This window comes from Centruroides sculpturatus, unplaced genomic scaffold (assembly GCF_000671375.1).
Source record: "Centruroides sculpturatus isolate CEXI.00-Female unplaced genomic scaffold, Cexi_2.0 scaffold207, whole genome shotgun sequence".
Classification (NCBI taxonomy): domain Eukaryota; kingdom Metazoa; phylum Arthropoda; class Arachnida; order Scorpiones; family Buthidae; genus Centruroides; species Centruroides sculpturatus.
In genome coordinates, this window is record NW_019384378.1 from 671,854 (window position 1) to 691,737 (window position 19,884).

Consider the following 19,884-nt stretch of genomic DNA (forward strand, 5'->3'; position numbering starts at 1 on the left):
AGTATTTCCAAGTATCTTTAGGATAAAATCTAAAAGAATTGCTCATAATTTAGAATTATCCAGAATTAAAAAAAAAATTAATTTTTTTTTAAATATTTTAATTATTACAACTATATAATACATTATAAGTTTCTTTTTTGTGGTGGAAATAAAGTATAATTTCAACTTTTGTCAATAAACTATACAAAATTTTCATCATACATTCATTTCTTTAGATGATATCTTTGATTCTTACTCCTGTAGGAACTTTTTCTTTTCATAAAAGTAACGTTCTATTCTAGCTTTGATGAAATCCTGTTGAAACAAATAAAATATTTAAAATAATACTGCATGGAATTCTTAATAATAATTTAAATTTGTTTGTTATTTATTTTAAAAAATAAATAATCTATTGAAAATTAATTTAGAGGAATGCATGTTTAATCAGTAATAATCTGAGTCGTTTAAAAAGGCAAAATATTATGAAATCAATGTTCTCTAAACAAAAGATGAAGTTTAATGTTAGTTTATTACCCTACAAAAATGAAGCATTGATGAGTAATTTGGAGTAATTACATTTTTTAATGATAAATTTTATTGGGACACTTAAAGTTTATTATCTGTAAAGTTATTTTTTTTTTTAAATGTAGAATTTGTAATACAAATTTTAAGAACTCAATGTATGCTTGAAGTATTGAAGCACTCAGTCTTTGCATCATTTATAAGAGCATTAAAATACTAGTTATCGACATTATTAGGACTTCCAGTTTATCATCTTATCGTCGAATTACTGAACTTTTCCCCTTTATCATTCAAGTATTCTAGATATAATGATGAAGGAAATTACTATAGTTAAACTAATAATTTTCTCGAGACGATGATGGTTATGATAATTCTATATTATTGATAGTTTAATATATTTTTATCATAAAATAATTTACAAATTTTTTTATTTATTATTATTTTAACAATCTTTTGACATTTTGAAGAATTCATGATTCTTACAAAGAAATCGAATACTGATTGGCATGCTTATAACTTTAATTTTTACATTAGTCTAAGAAGAATTGTAGAGATTAACATCCCTCTTTAACAGTAATGAATCCTAAATTAAAATACAACTACTAAAAACAATTACAAATTAAATTTATCCAGATATTTAAAAAAAAATGAAGGGGTCATCCATCACATTGTACAAAACGAACAAAACTTTAAAGAGAAAGAAAGTAGACTGCATAATTTATTATTTTGGCAACTAATATCTTTATATTTGATTTTAATTCAGAAAATATATGGTTTGGTTTCCTGTACTTGGGAGATATGTTTGCTTTCAAAGACGACATTTATAGTTTACAAGTCAGTATCTTTTTTTAATTTTTTACTAAAATGTGTTCAGTCAGTTGCGTGAGAACTTGCATTTATTTATTGTTTGTTCTAGCTAATTATTTTCGTGGTAGCGTGACTCAACCACTAAATGACCAGCTAACTTACTAGTAAATGATTACCACGGGTCATTCGCTAGAATTCGAAGTTTGTGTATCAAATTACAGCCAAAATCATGCCAGTGAATGGATAAGAGTAACTTTTACACGTTTTGTATCAGTAAATGACCATATTTGGCTTCACACTAGTAGTATCGGTGGTATTCATTTACTTGGTTTTTCTGCCTTCATAATAATAATAATAATTTTTAGAGAGACATAGTTTTAGATTATGCCGTTTTTCCACAATACTTTAAGCATACACCCAAGTTTCTCTTTAGAAAAAAATAGCAGACATACAAAATAATCCTGAACTATATCTTTGACTAGACCAGTGAATACCTAAGATATTCTAAACAACGTCCATCTTATTCACATTGTGTTATGGCTAAATTAATAAAAACACGGCTAATGTCTGTAATGATAACTGTGAATAAGTTTTTCAGATAGGAAAAGTAATGTAAATTTGAAAAAAAGTAAACTAAAATCTAGCGGCTAAACGAAACGAAACGAAAATTATGACAGTTGACTTTTCAAATTATCATCAATATGGTCATGAATAGTGATACACAAACACATTTCGACTGATATCAGACTTATATTTTGTCTTTCCTTGCACTCTTATCTCTATATCCATAGTAATACTATGCATATAATATATATATCAATGCTATGGATATAGAGATGCAGATGATACTTTTTCGCGCAAAATAGTACGGTAGTATGCCGTTAATTTTGTTACCAGTAACGTTTTGTAATAATACTAAACTCAGAATTTAAGTTTACCAGCACAGATTTATCAATGGACTTATAAACCAGATAAATCTAACTGGTAACGAAATAGATTTTCTGATTCGGATTTTGTTAGAGACATTAAAAAATTGGGAAAGGATACAATTGGAAAAGTAATCTAATAATGCAATTTTATGTTCCAAATATGATAACTGTTCAATTCTGGTGTAATGTAACACAATTCTACCAAGATCCGGGTACAGTTGTGTAACATTGTGGACAGTCTTTGGGACAAAAAGTGAGGTTGTATCTTGCTTGATACCAGGATCATTTGACAGACGCCATTGCAGCTGGCAACTGCATGTATTGTACAGTACTTCAGATGTAAATCTATAATCCAAGTTATTGCCTTGATATCTTCTCATTGTCGCGTTAGCAACTTTCAATTGCATTACTGTCATCATTATCCTCCTATCTAACAACGTTGTTGCCATGTCTACGATTATTACCGTTAGGAACGAGTTTTGAAATTGGAACGAAAGTGAAAATTTTATAGAATATTTTTAAAGCAGTTAAAATTACAACACTGCTCGAAAATTGGAGAAATCCTCGTACAACAAACACGGTTTCTGGTTTCGCTCTGACACGGTTCGAGAATTTGAAAATTCTCTGTACAAACTTTCAGAACTTTTAAGTGTAAACTCTTTTATTCGATATTTTTTTTATTCAAGTAAGCATATGTGCAGTCTCAAAATTTTCCATGAATTTTAAAATATTGAAACTTTCAAGTGGATTTGTGCCTTTCGTCAGGTTTACTTTAATGAAAACTGATAGTGAAATTTGTTTTTTCCTTGTCCTAACTTTCCTATCGACCAGGTGCCGTCGATCAAACTTTAGCCCTTAAGACTCTGTGTTTATATATACAGTGGGTGATCGGTTAACGAACATAATCCGTTCCAAGACTGTTCGCTATCCGAATTGTTCGTTAACCGATTATCGATTTACGGTCTTAGAATAGACCGTTACTCTGACATCCTCCCACTTCTTCAAAAGATGTTTAAAAGTAGATATCGGCATTAATCCTCTTTTTCAGAAGAAAACATATCTCGCCGAGTTTCTTGGTGTTCTTCTGTCCATAGATCAGTTTAAGGTTCCATTATAAGCTCTTCAATGTTCTATATTTCTCAGATGTGATTTTTGTTACTCCTTTACCTGCTTGAGTTTTCTTGATCATACTGTATCTTTCTTAGATAAGATTGAACTGCGGTCTACTATAGACCTGTTCAAGCCATACTGCCCAGCAACATCAGACATCTTCTGCCCATTCTACCTTTGCTACTATACTCTCACCTTTCAAAAATAAAAACCGATACAAAACTTAACGAGTGCCCGCCCGACAGTCTCGCGAATACTATAAAAGAATTGTTTCTGTCAGAAAAACAAAAGGCTGGAATTACAAGGGAGAGTTCAAAAGTTGGAGGAATACTATCTGATCAGTATGTACCGAGTTGAGCATCAATGCCATCGTCTCCCGCGCTCCGAAAAGTTTCGAATTGTTGCCTGAAGACAAAGGAAGACCAATCGGTATTCATTATTTTAACGTCGCTTCTTCTTATGTTTGTTCGTTATCCGAACATGTGTTCGTTGTCCAAACATAAAAATCTTTCGCGAAAGTGTTCGTTATCCGATTTGTTCGTTAACCGACCACCCACTGTATATTTTATATTCATCTTCGTATTATAAAGTTTATTTAAACATTTTCAGGTAAGTGTTATTAACCTTTTTTAACCGTAGGTATAGTACGTAATCATTCGTAAAAATGACGAAAGAAATACAACAGTATCTCGGTACTCGAACTGTTTCCAACTCGAACAATTCGGTATTCGAACACAAATTCTGAAAAAAATATTGCTCGGTTCTCGATTGAATAAACGCGGTCCACTAAAACAAATTTTCGATTAATAACATGTTATACATAAAATTTTTATGGTAAAAATAAATAAATAAAAAAATGAAGACGTTGATATTTCTGATCAAGATCAAGAAAAAGCTCAGATGATGATGATACTTTGTATAAAGAAAACGCCCTGGTTTAACTAAAATTAATTAATATTAACGCGTAATACAGTACATTTAATTGTGATTGTTAGCTAATTATTGATTGCTTTAATAAACATTTCTCTTGGTAACAAAAAATAATAGTATACTTTTATTAACTTTTGGAACGTAACCCTATGTTTTGCATTAGTCCTATGTTTCGTATAGCACGGATTCGCGTAACACGGCACTTTTTCGAAACGTAACTATCGTGTTATAAGATATCTGTACTTTGTTATTTTTTCAACTGTATTGTATGATATACAGGCAATTTTTCCACAAGAAATAATTTCACTCAATTTCTAATAATAATTTCCATATAATTCTATTTTTATGAATTCTTTTTTATTAATTAAAATCATAAGACAGGCGACAAGACGGAACAAGTAGATTTTTGTCGTCTGTTTTTTCCCAAATCAACCAATGAACTTCGAGAACTTAAACCACGTGATTTCGATGTATTACGTAATTCGTAGAATCGGCATCCATTTTGTTTAAATATAATGAAAGTATTATACGAAGTGAAAAAGCATCCGAGAAATGTGAATCCACGGAAAAATTGGAAAATTAATAACGAATTTTAAGTACGTATGATAAATGTATAACATATTACACTTTATTTATAGAATTATTTATATTAATAAACGACACCGTGTGTATGGGAATTAATTCATAAATTGTTAACGCTATTCAGTCTTTCAGAATAAAATGTCGAAGAAATCTGCATTGATTGTAATGTGTAAAATTAACTCTATATATATAAATTACATAAGAATTAAGTTAAATATAAAAACATACCAAATAATTGAAATATTTCTTTGAATAATCTTCAGTTCTAGAAATGGAAATTAGATGAGATGCCAAACGGAGTACTTTTAACTCATTTAAAAGATGATCTTCCATATTGGAAGGATTATTACGTTCATTAATAGGCCAACAGCTCCAAGTTAAATAAGTTCTAATGAACAATAACTATAAAATATATTTATTATTTAAATTTAAGAAATTTTTATGAAAATTCTAAATAAATTTTAAATATGACTTCTTTACATAACTTATAAAACTTGGTTGGTTCCTTTTTTTTCTGCCTTATAAATAATTTTAATACGTTTAAAAATATTTTATTCAGTTTGTTTTATTTTATATACAAGTCGACCCCCGTATAACACTGATTATTTTTCCGTTTTATATGAATTCCATGTTATACGAGTCACTTAGATTTTACAAATACGTGAGCCGTTTACAGCCCGGCACACGTATTTGTAAAATCTAAGTGACTCGTACAACATGGAATTCATATAAAACGGAAAAATCAACAGTGTTATAGGGGGTCGACTGTATGATATATTATTTGATCTTATAAATGTAATATTTGTGTGATTTTATATTTTTGTTTTATTTTATGGTTAATACTAAGAATTTATTATTAAATATCTATTTTCAATTTACCTGTTGTTCTAAATTTGGATAACGTTTATAATTAATTTCTACATGAAATGGATTCTTCGGACAATCAATACACCATTGAAAAAAATATTCGGCAATGTCATAAGCTCTATTAAAATTAAAAAGTAAAGATGTTTAATTCTCTAATTGTTAGGAATTGTCAAGTATGATTTATGATTATAATTTAGAAATTATAATTCAGACATTTTAAAAATAAATATAGTCAATTTTTTATTATAGTTAAACTACAGCAGGGTGTCTCATTCGGAGCTGACCCTTTAAAATTGCGAATAACTCTGCGACACGTGCATGTAACAACACGAAATAGGGTTCAAAATGTTCACTATTCATACAGAATTGATTGTATGTCATAAAGAGGAGCAACGTACTATACTTCTCATGCCAGCGTGGAAGAGATCCAGTCGTTATTTGGAGGTAAGGTCATTTCAACAGGTTTTTGATCACCACGATCGTCAATTTAAGTCCGCCAGATTTCTTTCTATGAGGACATTTGAAAGGCAAGTTTTATGCAAACAAACCCAAGACTGTCGAACAAATGATAGAAAACATTCAACATGAAATTGCTACCATCGACGGCGAGGAAATTCCCGAGTTGCATTGTGTTTGGGCATTGAGGAAGGACCTTTTGTAGTATGGATTTTGACATTAAATAAAATATGTTCAGCTTTTTACAGCGTGCCTTTACGTTTACGCTCTGGAGTTATTCGCAATTTTATAAGGTCAGATCCGAATGAACATCCTGTATAATTACCTGTAGTTATAAGAGCATCGAGAAAATCCTAAGAATACTATTCGATCTTCCATACAAAACTTATTATTATTTTCGATCCTAATATTGGCTGGAAAAAGAAATATAAAATAATTATCACAGTAAAACCTTAAAATAATTAAGAAGACAATTCTCTTCTGGCACGATCTTCAAACAACTTATTTTTAATTTAAATGTCTAAATAAATTATTGAAATATATCAAAATAGTTTACTTACATGCATTTAAGTTATTGTGGGAGAAAACTACGGAAAGTTTCATACTCTCCAGCTTATTTCTATTTAAAAAAAATGAAAAGTTAGATTCTGTACTTTTTTTACTCTTCACCTTGTATACTTTTTACCAAGCCCATCATGGGTTCGTCCAGGCTAATAATGGGGCAGTCGTGTGGTGAGGGATGGGACCCAACACATCTGGACACCCCCGAAAAATTCCTGGGATTCTTTGATTCGCTCGGTTTCGTTCCTGAATCCTCGGGGTGCGGTTAAGACTGACACTATAACCGTTCGACCATCCGGAAGTCCCTAAAGGAAAACCTCGATTATCCGTGATAATGTGGATATACGCTACCTCAGATAACTGAAAACTCGGATAAAACTGTTATGTATATATAGGGGAAAGTAGAGGAGAAGGTGGTATTATGGAACCCCAATTATATTTTAGTGAATTGTAAACAAGGTATCGTAACTACACCCACATTTTTTATGCGAAAAGTAGTGGTAACTAGTAAACTAAATGTTCCTAATTGGATTTTTCGCTAATGTAATTATGAGTATCGTTTTTGAAGGCTTTTGTACAAAAAGTCCGAAAGTAGGCTTAGAGAAAATCGGGTGGTAATATGGAACCTTACCAAAAAAATACTTTAATGTAGCCAAAAACAAATAGGAAAGGACAAAAAATGTTAAATAATTACCAAATTATTTACTCCAATGTATTTTATCGCAAAAATGTTTTTATAATAGAAAAATATGACCTCCATCAACAATATATATTCCAGCAGTTCTTTTTCGATATTCTCGGGAAGAATTGGCTTTCTACCTAGTGTCTTTTTCACAAATTGCTCTGGAGGAATGTCTGCTTGCAAATAGAAAGTTCGGAGGAGTTGAGTTCCATATTACTGTAAAAGCACCAATGTGGTCCGTATTTCACGCATCGCCATCTGGAATTAACTTATGTCTGTCAAAACCAAAATTTAAAAAACGTGAACATCACATAGATTAATATGTACCCCCCAAGTCTCTGGAACGGAATACATGCACCAGTGAACCTACAACTACACGATTTATATTTTAAAAATAATTACATTTACTTAGCATTCAAAACTTGCAAATTTTGAAAAAAAAAAAAAAAACAAATTTGCTGATTAAATGCGGACAACTGTTTAACTGAAGTAAAACGGGTTTTCCCCTTGCTATGGATGTCTGCCTAGTTCAGTTCAGCCACATTCCGCTACAGTTCGCCTTTATTATCAGTTCAAAATGACATGGTTCCATAATACCCGCAGTGTTCCATAATACCACCTTCTCCTCTATTGGAATCGTGTCAACTTTGACCTCCGAGTTTATGTCGTAAATCTCGACATTTTCAGACCCCTGAACCCAGCAAAGACAAGAAAAGGAGGGAATTATGTGCTTGTATGCTTGTGTGTTTGTTTAATATCGCAGGATAGGGTAAAGATTAAAAAAAAACGAAATTTGGCTCGGTAACTTGTATATAAGGGGCATTGATGCTAGTAAATTTTGCTGGTTAAAGTTTGAAAGGTGAGAAGATAGGTTCATGTATCGTATTACGGGTGGGGTCAAACTTAATAAAAATTTTAATCGTTATTGGCATTGAGAATATTTTTAGAAATTCGTCTCTACCCTCAAAATCAAGCATTTTTACTAAAATTAATAAAATAAAAAGTTTTGAACGGGGAAAAATTTCATAACAGATGGCGACAAACAATTTTTTTAACTTTGAGTTAATGTCGTACTAGTTTTTAAACTTAAATATTTTTTAAATGGAGATTTTTATCGTAATTTATCAAAATTACTCCCTGTAAACTTTTGTTATTATTAAAATTTTACGTCGTAGTATTATTGAAAAGTATGGGACTTCCTAATGATCCCCTTAATTCACTGTTCGACTGCCGGGAAAATCGAGCAGGAACCCTTGTCAAATTTTTTTTCCCTGAGGAATAAAATGTATAAGATATAAATATTCAAGAGAGAAAGGGAATAAAGATACACGATTTGTACTTTGATTTCCTTTAAAGGAAGATCATAAAGGTTTGATTTTGTTACACGTTTTATATTTTTCTCCGAATTAAAATTCCAAATAATTTGATAAGCGCGACAAGGATAACGAAATCTTTTTTAATATTATTTGGGAAAAATTCCGAAAACAAAACCTTCCTGATATTTTATTTCCTGATATCCTAATATACCAGGAAGTAAAATAGCGTATTACAATGTTTTGTTTTCTGATACGAAACAATTTGGAACTTTATAACAGAAAAAACAAAGGTTATTCAAGTACGCAGTTCCTGAAAACTGGTATAATTTTCGATTCCAGACTTCAAAAAATCATATTTTACAACAGATCTATTAATGACTTGTTCATTATAACAAATGAGAGATTGCTCTATTACTTTAGCTCCAATTTTTCTGTTCTAAACTCCAAGAAATTTTCTCTCTTTGGATTTCAAAGATTTGCTATGTATTTGATAATTTCGATAGATTAAAACTTTAAATATTTATTAAAGACCAAATTAAAAACTTTAAGAAAATACTTTTTAAAGCAAAGTAAGTCACTTCTAATTCGAAACAGTATCACAGATAATTGTTTATAATGTATTGTTAGTTGTAAAATATTTTAAGTTTTCTATTCTCTTATAGAATTTATTGTTTATCTAAAACAATTAATATAATTAAATATAAAGTCGAACTTAATAATATACAAAAATGCCTTACGTTAGCCATTCTAATTCATCCATCAGATTAAATGACGAAATAAGTTCAGAAATTTTCGAAGATTCTTCTTGCGATTTTTCTGATAAATATCTAAATAATTAATTTGTCAGAAAAACAGTATTAAATTTTTAACTAATAATTTCTAATTTTACGAATAGTGATATTTTTTTTCTACCTTTTTGTTTCCTTAAAAATTGTTATTCTTTTCTCGATAGGAAGTTGCAACGAGTGAAGTTTAGCTAAATGTTTAGCTACTGCGATGGAAGTATTTGGATTTGATAACTCTTCATAAGTTAGACCATCACCCTATAATACCATCAATTATTATTTTATACTGTTCATTAGAAGGTATTTTTTAATGTATAAACTTACTTGTATATATTCTTCTAATCTATATTCGGCAAAAATACCGAGCAATTTGGGTCCAATTTTTCTTTCTGAGAGCAGAGTGAAAATAATGGCTTTAGTTGCAATTTTGTCGTAATCCACTTCGTGTTCCATTCGAAATATTCGAAATACTATTTCTGTTGGTCCTTTATCATCCGAAGGATTTTCATCATCATTCAACGAACAGTAATAAATTAAACTTGTAGGGGAAATTCTATAATAAATTACATAGAGCTTTCATGAAAATAATATTTTGATAGTATATTGCAGAAAGAAAAATTATGGGATTAGAATCATATTAAAGTTTAATTACAATTATTATTATTTTGCAATCTTTAATTTGTCATTATTTGTAATAGATAATTATTATTAAGGAGTTAGTTTATGAACTGAGGATATACCAAATATGCAGTATTACCTACCAAAATTCTTCGTATGCGTTATATAATTCGTTTATAAAACTTGAATTTTATACATTTGGAAGAGAAAATACAAGTTTTTCAGACACATATAAGGGAAGATGCTGAAAAATTGCGACTTTACCTAGAAGGTAAAGGAAACTTAATAAACTGAGTATATTTTATTCAACATAATCACTCTTCAAGCCTGCGCACTTATTACGGCATTTCTCCAATTGTTTTACTTCTACATAAAGAACTTCCTAGGTTGATCTGCAAACCAGCCCTCTAAAACCCCAAGGATCAGAAGCAAATCTCATCCTCTTCAGATGTTTTTTTTTATAGCTGGGAAGGGATGTTAATCTGTTAGGGGGAGATCCGGTGAATAGGCTGAATGGTCCAGCAATTCGAATTTCATCTGTCATTGCTGAATTGTAACACATCTGTTATTTCGAAATGGTCAGTTCAGAAACGTGTCATTCATTTCTTCACTGTTGTAAAGGGAGAACACTCCTGCCCTATAGTCGCCATTAATTATAGAGCCAAATTAACCATCGATAAAAATTATATCCATACATAGAATATTAATGTCTACGTTACAAAGTTCATCTATTAATCATGGAACGTACTATACAGTAAGCCCCACCAACCCAGACAATTTTTTTTCGAAAACTATGCAGTAATTTAAAATTTCTTGGCAATAAAAAAGTTATAATTAACGAGTGTTTTTCGACATCCGGAAGTCTTTACGATACCGTGCATTAAAATTACTAAAGACTTTACATTGCTGCATATTATAGTTATGAAATTCTTTGAGCTTATTTCTTGTAATAATAAATTTGGCAGTATATCCTATAAGGCTCAGTAAAACTTCTGTAATAAATTATTGTAGCCTATTATATATTAATATTTTTCTTCACGTTTTTTCACGTCGTGGGAGAAAACATTCCGCTAACACTTTCGTAAACTCGAACAACGTTTACTTTTATTAGTTCGAGTTAGAAGGGTTTAATTATTTGAGACGGCGCTAGGATTTATGTAAGGGTGGGCGACGGATGGACAGAGAATTTTGGGTACGCACCAGCCTATCCTCACGTCACTTCTGTTCATAAATACAACTGCATGTACTGTATATTCATCACGTTAGATCAAATTAACAAATTTTATATTTTTATAACAATCTTTAATGACTTACCAAAAGATTTTAAGAATATTTCCTATAACATGCGAAATTAATTATCGACAGAAATTATATCCATACGTAGAATATTAATTTTTACAAGTATGAGAGCCATGTCGATCTTTTAAACAGGTAACTAAAGTTTTTTTTTGTGAAATTTTGTATTTTGCTTCTGAATTAACATTCAGTAATCGTTTTGGGTAATTTTTCTTTGCCCGCGAATAATATAAATTGCACCTACTTGATTTCTCGAATTATTAAGTTTGATGTGTTCGCATTTTTCCAACTTCCTCCTATGTAATTTCGTGCCATCAAATGAGCTTTTTCACGAATTTCTTCTTCGCTAAATAATTTTATATCGGACATTTTGATCGACGTTTTGTTAATAATACTTGTATACGTTAGAATACTTATCAGAAAGTTGTTCGACTTTGATGATAATCTATTTATCTTTGTACTTTAGAAGTTTGCTCTTCGGTAAGTTATTATATTTATGTAATTTTTTCTGTTATTTCAATTTAAAAGTAAATATAGATAATTAAATATATATAAGTACTGTATTTATTTATCATTTAATATTCTACGGCTATATGTTATTCGGTGTCTTTGAATTACCGAAAAACACGGCAGCGCATTTCAATTACCAATAACTTTCATTTTTAGTAATAATTTTTATTATTTTGTTTTATGTGAGATGTAATAATTATCATATTTAATAATGAAAGTGAATGAAAATGTAAAAATGTTGATAGAGGCGGTTAAGGCGTCACTTCGCAGGCGAATCCGCACGAGCTACTTCCCAGGAATTTTTCATAGGCTATCATTAAACCTAGTAGAATAGGAAACCGTTTTATTTTATAATTAAAACAGAAAGTTAAAGAAGGACTTTCTTATTCATTCTATATATTAAGGGAAATTGATAGAAAACTATAAGATAAATAGTAATAGCATATTATATTTATTCAGCGTAAATAATGAGAAAATTTTAATATAACTTTTTGCTAGTTTTAATAAGATTTTATTATTCAATTCGTTTATACAGAATGAATTATGTAAAAAGCCCTCTTCTAAGCAATGCAAATTTCTTGACTCGGTATGTTACGTTTATCCATGAATAGCGAAAATCAAGAAGGGATCATACAGTTTGTTAAAATTGACACAAGAATAAACCGTGTCTTCCACGCAGATTTTCTTTATAGGATCATTTCTGTGATACTTTAAAAACACGTAGTAGCGGAAAATTAGTACGACTTCCTTTTCGCGAAATCAATCTCTTCCGTTTTTTCGTTAGATCCTCACTACATAAGTTTTAGATTAAATATATCGAGGTATCATTTGTATACGCTGAAAGGTATTTTTAGTATAGAGAATTACCAGTGTGTAGAAAATTTTCACAACTAGTATCTAGTTATCTTGATGACTATATGATATATGATCTATATGATATATATCTATATATGATATATGATCGTAAGAATAAAAGAAATGTAGGAGTTAAGAAATGTCGAAAATGCTAAATTTAGATTTTATTTTTCTTAAGCTGAGTAGTCCTGGATCAATTCTCTACACAACTTGATACAGTATAAAAATATATATGTTTAGGAGTTACTTACTATAAGGCATGTGCTTATCATAAAATTGTGTGTAGGATTAATCTCAGAAACTCAAAATGACTTTCCTAATTTAAGTTAAATCTATAAATTTCGTTACGAATGCATAGCTACGTGTAACATCCTAAAGATCTATAATTAGAAATACTGTAGAGGAGAAGGTGGTATTATGGAACACTGCGGGTATTATGGAACCACCCCATTTCGAACTGATAATAAAGGCGAACTGTAGCGGAATGTGGCTGAACTGAACTAGGCAGACATCCATAGCAAAGGGAAAATCCGTTTTACTTCAGTTAAACGGTTGTCCGTATTTAATCAGCAAATTTGTTTTTTTCAAAATTCACAAGTTTTGAATGCTAAGTGAATTTAATTATTTTTAAAATATAAATCGCGTAGTTGTAGGTTCACTGGTGCATGTATTCCGTTCCAGAGACTTAGGGGTACATATTAATCTGTGTGATGTTCACGTTTTTTAAATTTTGGTCTCGACAGACATAAGTTAATTCGAGATGGCGATGCGTGAAATACGGACCCCTTTGGTGCTTTTACAGTAATATGGAACTCAACTCCTCCGAACTCTCTCTTTGCAATCAGACATTCGTCCGGAGCAATTTGGGAAAAAGACACTAGGTAGAAAGTCTGAAAATATCGAAAAAGAGCTGCTGGAATATATATTGTTGATGGAGGTCATATTTTTCTATTATAAAAGCATTTTTGCGATAAAATACATTGGAGTAAATAATTTTGTAATTATTTAACATTTTTTGTCCTTTCCTATTTGTTTTTGGCTACATTAAAGCATTTTTTTGAAAATATACAGTAAGGTTCCATATTACCACCCGATTTTCTCTAAGCCTACTTTCGGACTTTTTGTACAAAAGCCTTCAAAAACCATACTTATAATTACACTAGCGAAAAATCCAATTAGGAACATTTAGATTACTAGTTACCAGTACTTTTCGCACAAAAAATGTGGGTGTAGTTATGATACCTTGTTTACAATTCACTAAAATGTAATTGGGGTTCCATAATACCACCTTCTCCTCTACCATCTTTTATATGGGGAGAGAGAGAGAGAGAGAGAAAGATGATGTTTTCTTTATTTAAATAAAAAGCTGGTAATAAAAGAATAAAATTAAAATTTATAAATATTGTTTAACATTTATCTACTTCTTTTAGTAATACGCGATCTCATATTTAATACTTTAAATAATTGCATGTATGTTTATATATATATATATATATATAGTGCGGCCCAAAAGTCAGTTAACCGTACGTACAGCTTAAATTGCTCGTCTTAATCAAATACTTTATTCACAAATGAACCGAGAAACACAATACAGTTAACAGATGTTTGGACCATCCTGTACATTTTAAACGATTTTATGTAATTTATTAATAAATGGTTATAAAAATTATAGAGGAAAAATATCGTTAAGATTTAAAATAATATATTATTTTTATTCTTTTTCATCATTGAACAAACATTTAAAATATTTTTATCATAAATTCATTTACCCGGTTAAAGTTCACAAACTTCTGTGAGGACCACCATTTCCCCCTCCAAAAATATCTTTATATATGTATCTGTGAACTGTTATTTACGACATTTGTAATAATTTTTGTTTAATCACTGTATTTCAACTTTTTTTTCTAATTATGTATTTGCTTGAACTTTGTCAAAACCTTAACTGTATCTTGAACAACAACCGAAGTTGTGGAAGGAAATTCGCCTATTTTACCGATCTAGGGACTCCCCTTTTTCAAATTTTAATATCAACTCAAAACAATTTAAAAAGACAAATTATTAAAAGAATAAAACGGTTTATTATCCAACTATCAGAAATCTCACAACAAGCCAAGGGAGAGAGAAAGGAGCAATTAAATAATTTAAATTGTAAAGGATTAAAGAAAAAAATATAAGAAATGGGAAACATCGCATTTTGCTCCCCCCCCCTTTGTTTTCGGCGCCGAGTATCGTGGCGAGGCTCGGACTTCTACAATGTTTACACATTAAACGAACTTAGTCAAAGTAATCAGTGAATAATGATTGAGAACTGACTCAAAGCAAAGATGAGTCACATCAACTCAGTGATGACTCTATGAAAGTTCGATGTCATTACCAAATAAGAAAACATCGTCTCAGCTATGATGACTCTACGAAAGTTCGATGTCATCAACAAATAAAAAAACACCGTCTCAGCTGCGATGACGACACTGCCCATGAATCATCACCCGATGACGAATTTTCTCATGCTGGAAGTGCTTAAAAAGAGAGCTCCAACCAGAGAAAGCTCAGTCAGTCAGAGAAAGGCAGTTAGAGGCAGTGAGATAGTCAGAGACCAGGGACGGAAAACGAGAGACAGAAAAAGAAGAGAGAGAGATCGAGAGAGAGAGAGAGAACGGACGAGCACCAGAGCGAGAGTAGCTCAAGAGAAGACGAGCTCAAAAACGAGCAAGCATCAATAATAGACTGAGTGAGAGTGAAACAGGATTAAGAGACTGACCGACTGTCTGAACAGACAAGAGAAGACATCTTGTTTACCTGTTGTGAGTCGCGTAGTTCCAATACCCCCGTTAGGCACCCCCCTCGTTGTATAAATAGAGATAGACAAATTTCCAAAAATCAGATTTTATAATTCTGTTCTAAACTTCTGTTTTGTGTTAATAAACTTCCTTTAATTGGTTATATCTGACTCTGCATTCTCCCTCCTGAGAGGCTCATTCCTGGTCTTCGGAGTGACTCTTACCCTCGCGCCTTAATCGTTTATTTCGTCTCAATCGGTGGTGTATCCGATAAAACATACCTGGTGGCAGGACTCTACCCAAAAAAGTACGTAATAAATCTTGACGGCCCCGAACCCCACACTTCAGTTATATCTTCACAATCCTACGAAGAAATGAATTAAGTCTGGTTAATGCACACTGTATAGAGTTCACACTATACAGAAAACCAGGGCCGTCGTACCAAGTTTTCCAGTACCAGAGTACTTGTACCAAGTTTTCAAGTACCAGAGTACTTGTACCAAGCTTGTGGGTAGAGCGGGACTCATATTCCTCTTAAAGAGTCCATACCCATTTTCCTCCATCTTTCGCACAAATGAAATACACTGAATGTTTATTTATTAATAAAAGGCAGTTTTAAAGATTTTTATTTTCTGTTAATAAATATAACATTAATTTTATACGGGTAGGAATCACTACGGGGCTGGAATTTTCCTCCGGGTCAGGGAAAAATCCCCAGCTTTCCTTTAGCAAAGCAAACATACAGATACTATATATGAAAATCTTATAGTATATGCGTATATAAAGGCTATTTCTGCAATAAGTATTTCTAGAAAGATAAGATTATCGTGCCAACCAAAGGCATACGAATTGGGGAAGAGGGTGAGTAACTGGCCTTTCAAATTCTGACAAAGTACAAAAAAACACAAAGTCAGATAGAGTCAATGATAGCAAATTAAAAATTAGTATTTGTATTTTTAATTACCTAAAATTTTAGGCAAATCAACCTTCTCTTCCGTTAACTAAAGTGTTCCCGTATGTCCATGGTCTCAATATTTAGTTGTAAAGTTGCATTTTGATGCCAGAATTATATCTTACAAAACAGAAAAGTTTTCTTGACGTCACAATCAGATACCATATCTCTAATGTAATAGAATGAAAGAGGACAGCTTTCTTCAAGACTTTTCAAATACAATTTTATTAATAGAACCGAGAAATGTCATTGCTTTAAATATTCAGCAACGTTATTACAGTATGCTGTTTGTTATCTTCATATTTAGATGTCTAAACTCGTACTTTCGTGACATATTTAGATGTCTAAACTCGTACCTTCAATAGAATGGGAGTCAAATAAAAAAAAAAAAACATTATTCGTTGGAATAATCGTTTCTCATGCTGGCAAATATATATAAAGGGTTTTGTCTATATATAAACAAAATCCCTGTATGTATATAAACAGACAAAACCCTTTCTGACTTAGCAGAGATATACTGTATAATATTTGAGCGGAGCTCTGACCGAAGTTTACAGCAACCGCACGATCAACAACATAATTTTTTTACAAATATATGTACTGTACAGTACTATAGTACAACTAGACAAGGCTGATGTCGTACTGTAGCACATATATTTGCATATATTTGCTACAGTACGTCACAATTAGATATGGTATCTGATTGTGACGTCAAGAAAACTTTTCTGTTTTGTAAGATATAATTCTGGCATCAAAACGAAGCCGGAATTTTGAAATTTCGGCTTCGTTAAGACATTGTCCTTATAATGAAATTCGATCTACTCGAGGTCAAAGTTGACCCTGCAAAGTCTATTGCCAGTTATAAACTGGTCGCGCGCTCATGTCAGTCGAGTTTCCGATTGCTGTCAATTTACATTGATCTGTACGAAAATTCTTTATGGGCTGCATTTTGAAAAAAAATTGTAAACCTATACATTCCCGCTGTCGCGTGTCGTCCGACTGACTGTCCTTCCTTAGTCTCGAGAGCGGAGTTAGGCAGATAAAAGTCGAGATCAGATATGGAAGGAGTAGGAATAGGAGGCCCCGATATGCGAGCTCAATTTTGTTATACGAGAAAATATCTAGTAACAAAATAAAGTACAGTATATAAATACTGTATATAATTTTATACTTTTTTGATTTTTATATGGTACTGTTGCAGCAAAATTTACATTTAATTAGTTAAATCTTTAAAGTTTCATAAGCTAATATACGTATACTAACTTATGAATGCATTTTAGTAGATTTAATGATACTTTTCTAATGCGACAATAATAGTAGGCTATATTATGCGATTAGTTTATAATATAGGCGATTACGGCATGAATGGAAGTTTGGCACACGACCGGAGCGAGTGGACCAATTTCCATGAATCCCATAATCGCTAATTATAAACGATATCGCTAATTATAAACGTAGCCTAAAAAGGAAGGTCCAGCTGTCTGTACTTTGTTCTAGAACACTTTGTAAAAATGGTAATCGTCTGAAATATATATTTTTAGAACGACTTTGTCTTTTAATTTTGTAAAAAGTAATTTATTCATCTGACGGAAATTCAATTATAAACGAATTTTCTTACGGTACTTTGTGGTTAGACTGACTACACCTATAACACTATACTTATGGAATTCAAAATCATGTATAAACACATTATATTGTGTCATACAACAATAAAATGATACATATCGTTGCCGGNTCATTTCACCGCAGCCTTATAACTTATGAGTTTATGAGATAGAGCCGCCGAACAAACTTCGACTTGTTCTCCTTCCGCACATGACCACACTCGCGTTGATCAATATGAGTCTCATAAGAGTGGTAGCATTTGAAGCATATCTATATATATAACCCATTGAACGCGTGTCCGTCCATCCGTGTAACGTTATGCCGAAAACGGCCACTAGAGGCGCCTCTGTCGTGTGTCGTATTTCGCACATTTAAATTAATATGAGGCTCTCTGGTACTTTTGTTATCCTGTTTTCATGACAATTTGGCTCTTCTCACTTGACAAACTGCCGACCCCTGAGCTAGGTAATGCGCACATTAACGGATTTCGAGCTTTAGCGGTAACATATACACATAAACGTACTGTTAAGTTTATAGTCTCTTTTTGGAGTTTACAGGGATATTTTGTATTATCTGTGTTTTCCGGTTTTCCGTGTACACCCGTACACCAGTTAGCACGAATAATCGGGAATTCGATGCATTTAAGAAAGATATGTGATTTGTTTTTTAGTGTTCAATAACGCTTTAAAAAGAGAAAAGTACAACTAATGAAAACAGCAAAGACAGTAATTCAAAAATGGAGACAATCATTAAGCTTTCTTTATGTTTGAGTAGTTTTTATTCTGTTCTTTTGTGCCTACCAGAGGCCAAGGGAATAAAACCACCGAACACTGGTCGCGGGTTCGCACTTCGCCGCGGGTCAGGCCATGTGGAGTTTTTCGGATTTTCATCACGTTTGTAATACTCGAATAGGGGCATGTTTTTCTTAGAAAGTACTGTTTCCCGGGAGGCATACCCTTGAATAGATCGCTCACGTTTTGTCTTGCCGTAAACAAATGTTTATCTGTAAGTACAGTAGAACCCGTTTAAGAAGTGAGAAGTCCAATTTCTATTTACACCTTAAGACACGTGTTAAAATTTCCCGTCTAACAAGTTTTCCCGGGTAAGAAATTTCAAAATATCGATCCTATCGACGATGTTTTACCCACTTAAGAAGTTTATGTTTGAGGCAAATCGTAAACTTTTTCCTCACCATAACTTTATCACTTATAAAAATAGTAAAGTTTTAATAAAGTAACTCCAGGTGTTTACTATATTGTATATCAAACACTTGCACACCCGAAGTGGTCTCTAAATTACTTGGGTATTATTATTTTGTACAGTACAAATCCTGCATAAGAGGTTTTCCCAAGTAAGAAATATTTTCAAAAACTTCTTAACAGAGTTCTACTGTATATACATAATATATTTAAAATATTATACATAATTGATACTTTCGTTCGAGAATAAACGTGGAAATAGCACGATATACATATTGATTACGTCATTTATTACATATCCAGAAGTCTTACAGCAAGCGTTTACAATTTGCTGAAATTAAAATATAATTTTTTAATAATTTAATTGATAATAATAATAATAATAATTAATATAAATTATTTTGAAATCTCAAATAAATATATAAACTGAGGAAATTAATATTGTTAAGATGAATAATTTTAAAAAATTACATTCACTAACCTGGGATAAATTAATAGAGTATAATCATTGTATAACTCGTTGCAGAGTTTCATACATGCCTGTTA

The 19,884-nt window shown here is 31.5% G+C and overlaps 2 protein-coding genes and 1 long non-coding RNA gene across 6 annotated transcripts in view; 1 reads left to right on the top strand and 2 right to left on the bottom strand.

Annotated features, from left to right (window-relative positions):
• Nucleotides 1-11,878, bottom strand: LOC111617774 (choline kinase alpha-like). Of its 3 annotated transcripts, none has more exons than XM_023359064.1 (9): nt 11,685-11,878; nt 9,851-10,079; nt 9,654-9,784; nt 9,479-9,568; nt 6,743-6,801; nt 6,508-6,595; nt 5,739-5,844; nt 5,088-5,261; nt 1-294 (listed from the first exon to the last, which is right to left on the bottom strand). In XM_023359064.1, exons 1-9 carry the CDS (start codon nt 11,807-11,809, stop codon nt 232-234), a joined length of 1,065 nt encoding a protein of 354 aa, XP_023214832.1. In that variant the 5' UTR covers nt 11,810-11,878; the 3' UTR covers nt 1-231. The 3 variants fall into 3 exon arrangements, with proteins under 3 accessions (XP_023214832.1, XP_023214849.1, XP_023214840.1); XM_023359081.1 differs by lacking the exon at nt 11,685-11,878 and adding an exon at nt 10,288-11,417; XM_023359072.1 differs by lacking the exon at nt 1-294 and adding an exon at nt 4,940-5,010.
• Nucleotides 9,717-19,884, top strand: part of LOC111617804 — a 10,548-nt gene continuing 380 nt past the window's right edge. The window contains exons 1-2 of the long non-coding RNA XR_002755486.1: nt 9,717-9,826; nt 19,155-19,241. This is a non-coding gene — a long non-coding RNA (uncharacterized LOC111617804). The remainder of the gene's footprint in view (nt 9,827-19,154; nt 19,242-19,884) is intronic.
• Nucleotides 19,156-19,884, bottom strand: part of LOC111617791 (kynurenine formamidase-like) — an 11,298-nt gene continuing 10,569 nt past the window's right edge. For both annotated transcript variants that reach the window (XM_023359092.1, XM_023359100.1), the window contains 2 exons: nt 19,820-19,878; nt 19,156-19,669 (listed from right to left, as the gene is read on the bottom strand). In XM_023359092.1, the coding sequence (XP_023214860.1) occupies nt 19,660-19,669; nt 19,820-19,878 (69 nt within the window). In that variant the 3' untranslated portion in view covers nt 19,156-19,659. The remainder of the gene's footprint in view (nt 19,670-19,819; nt 19,879-19,884) is intronic.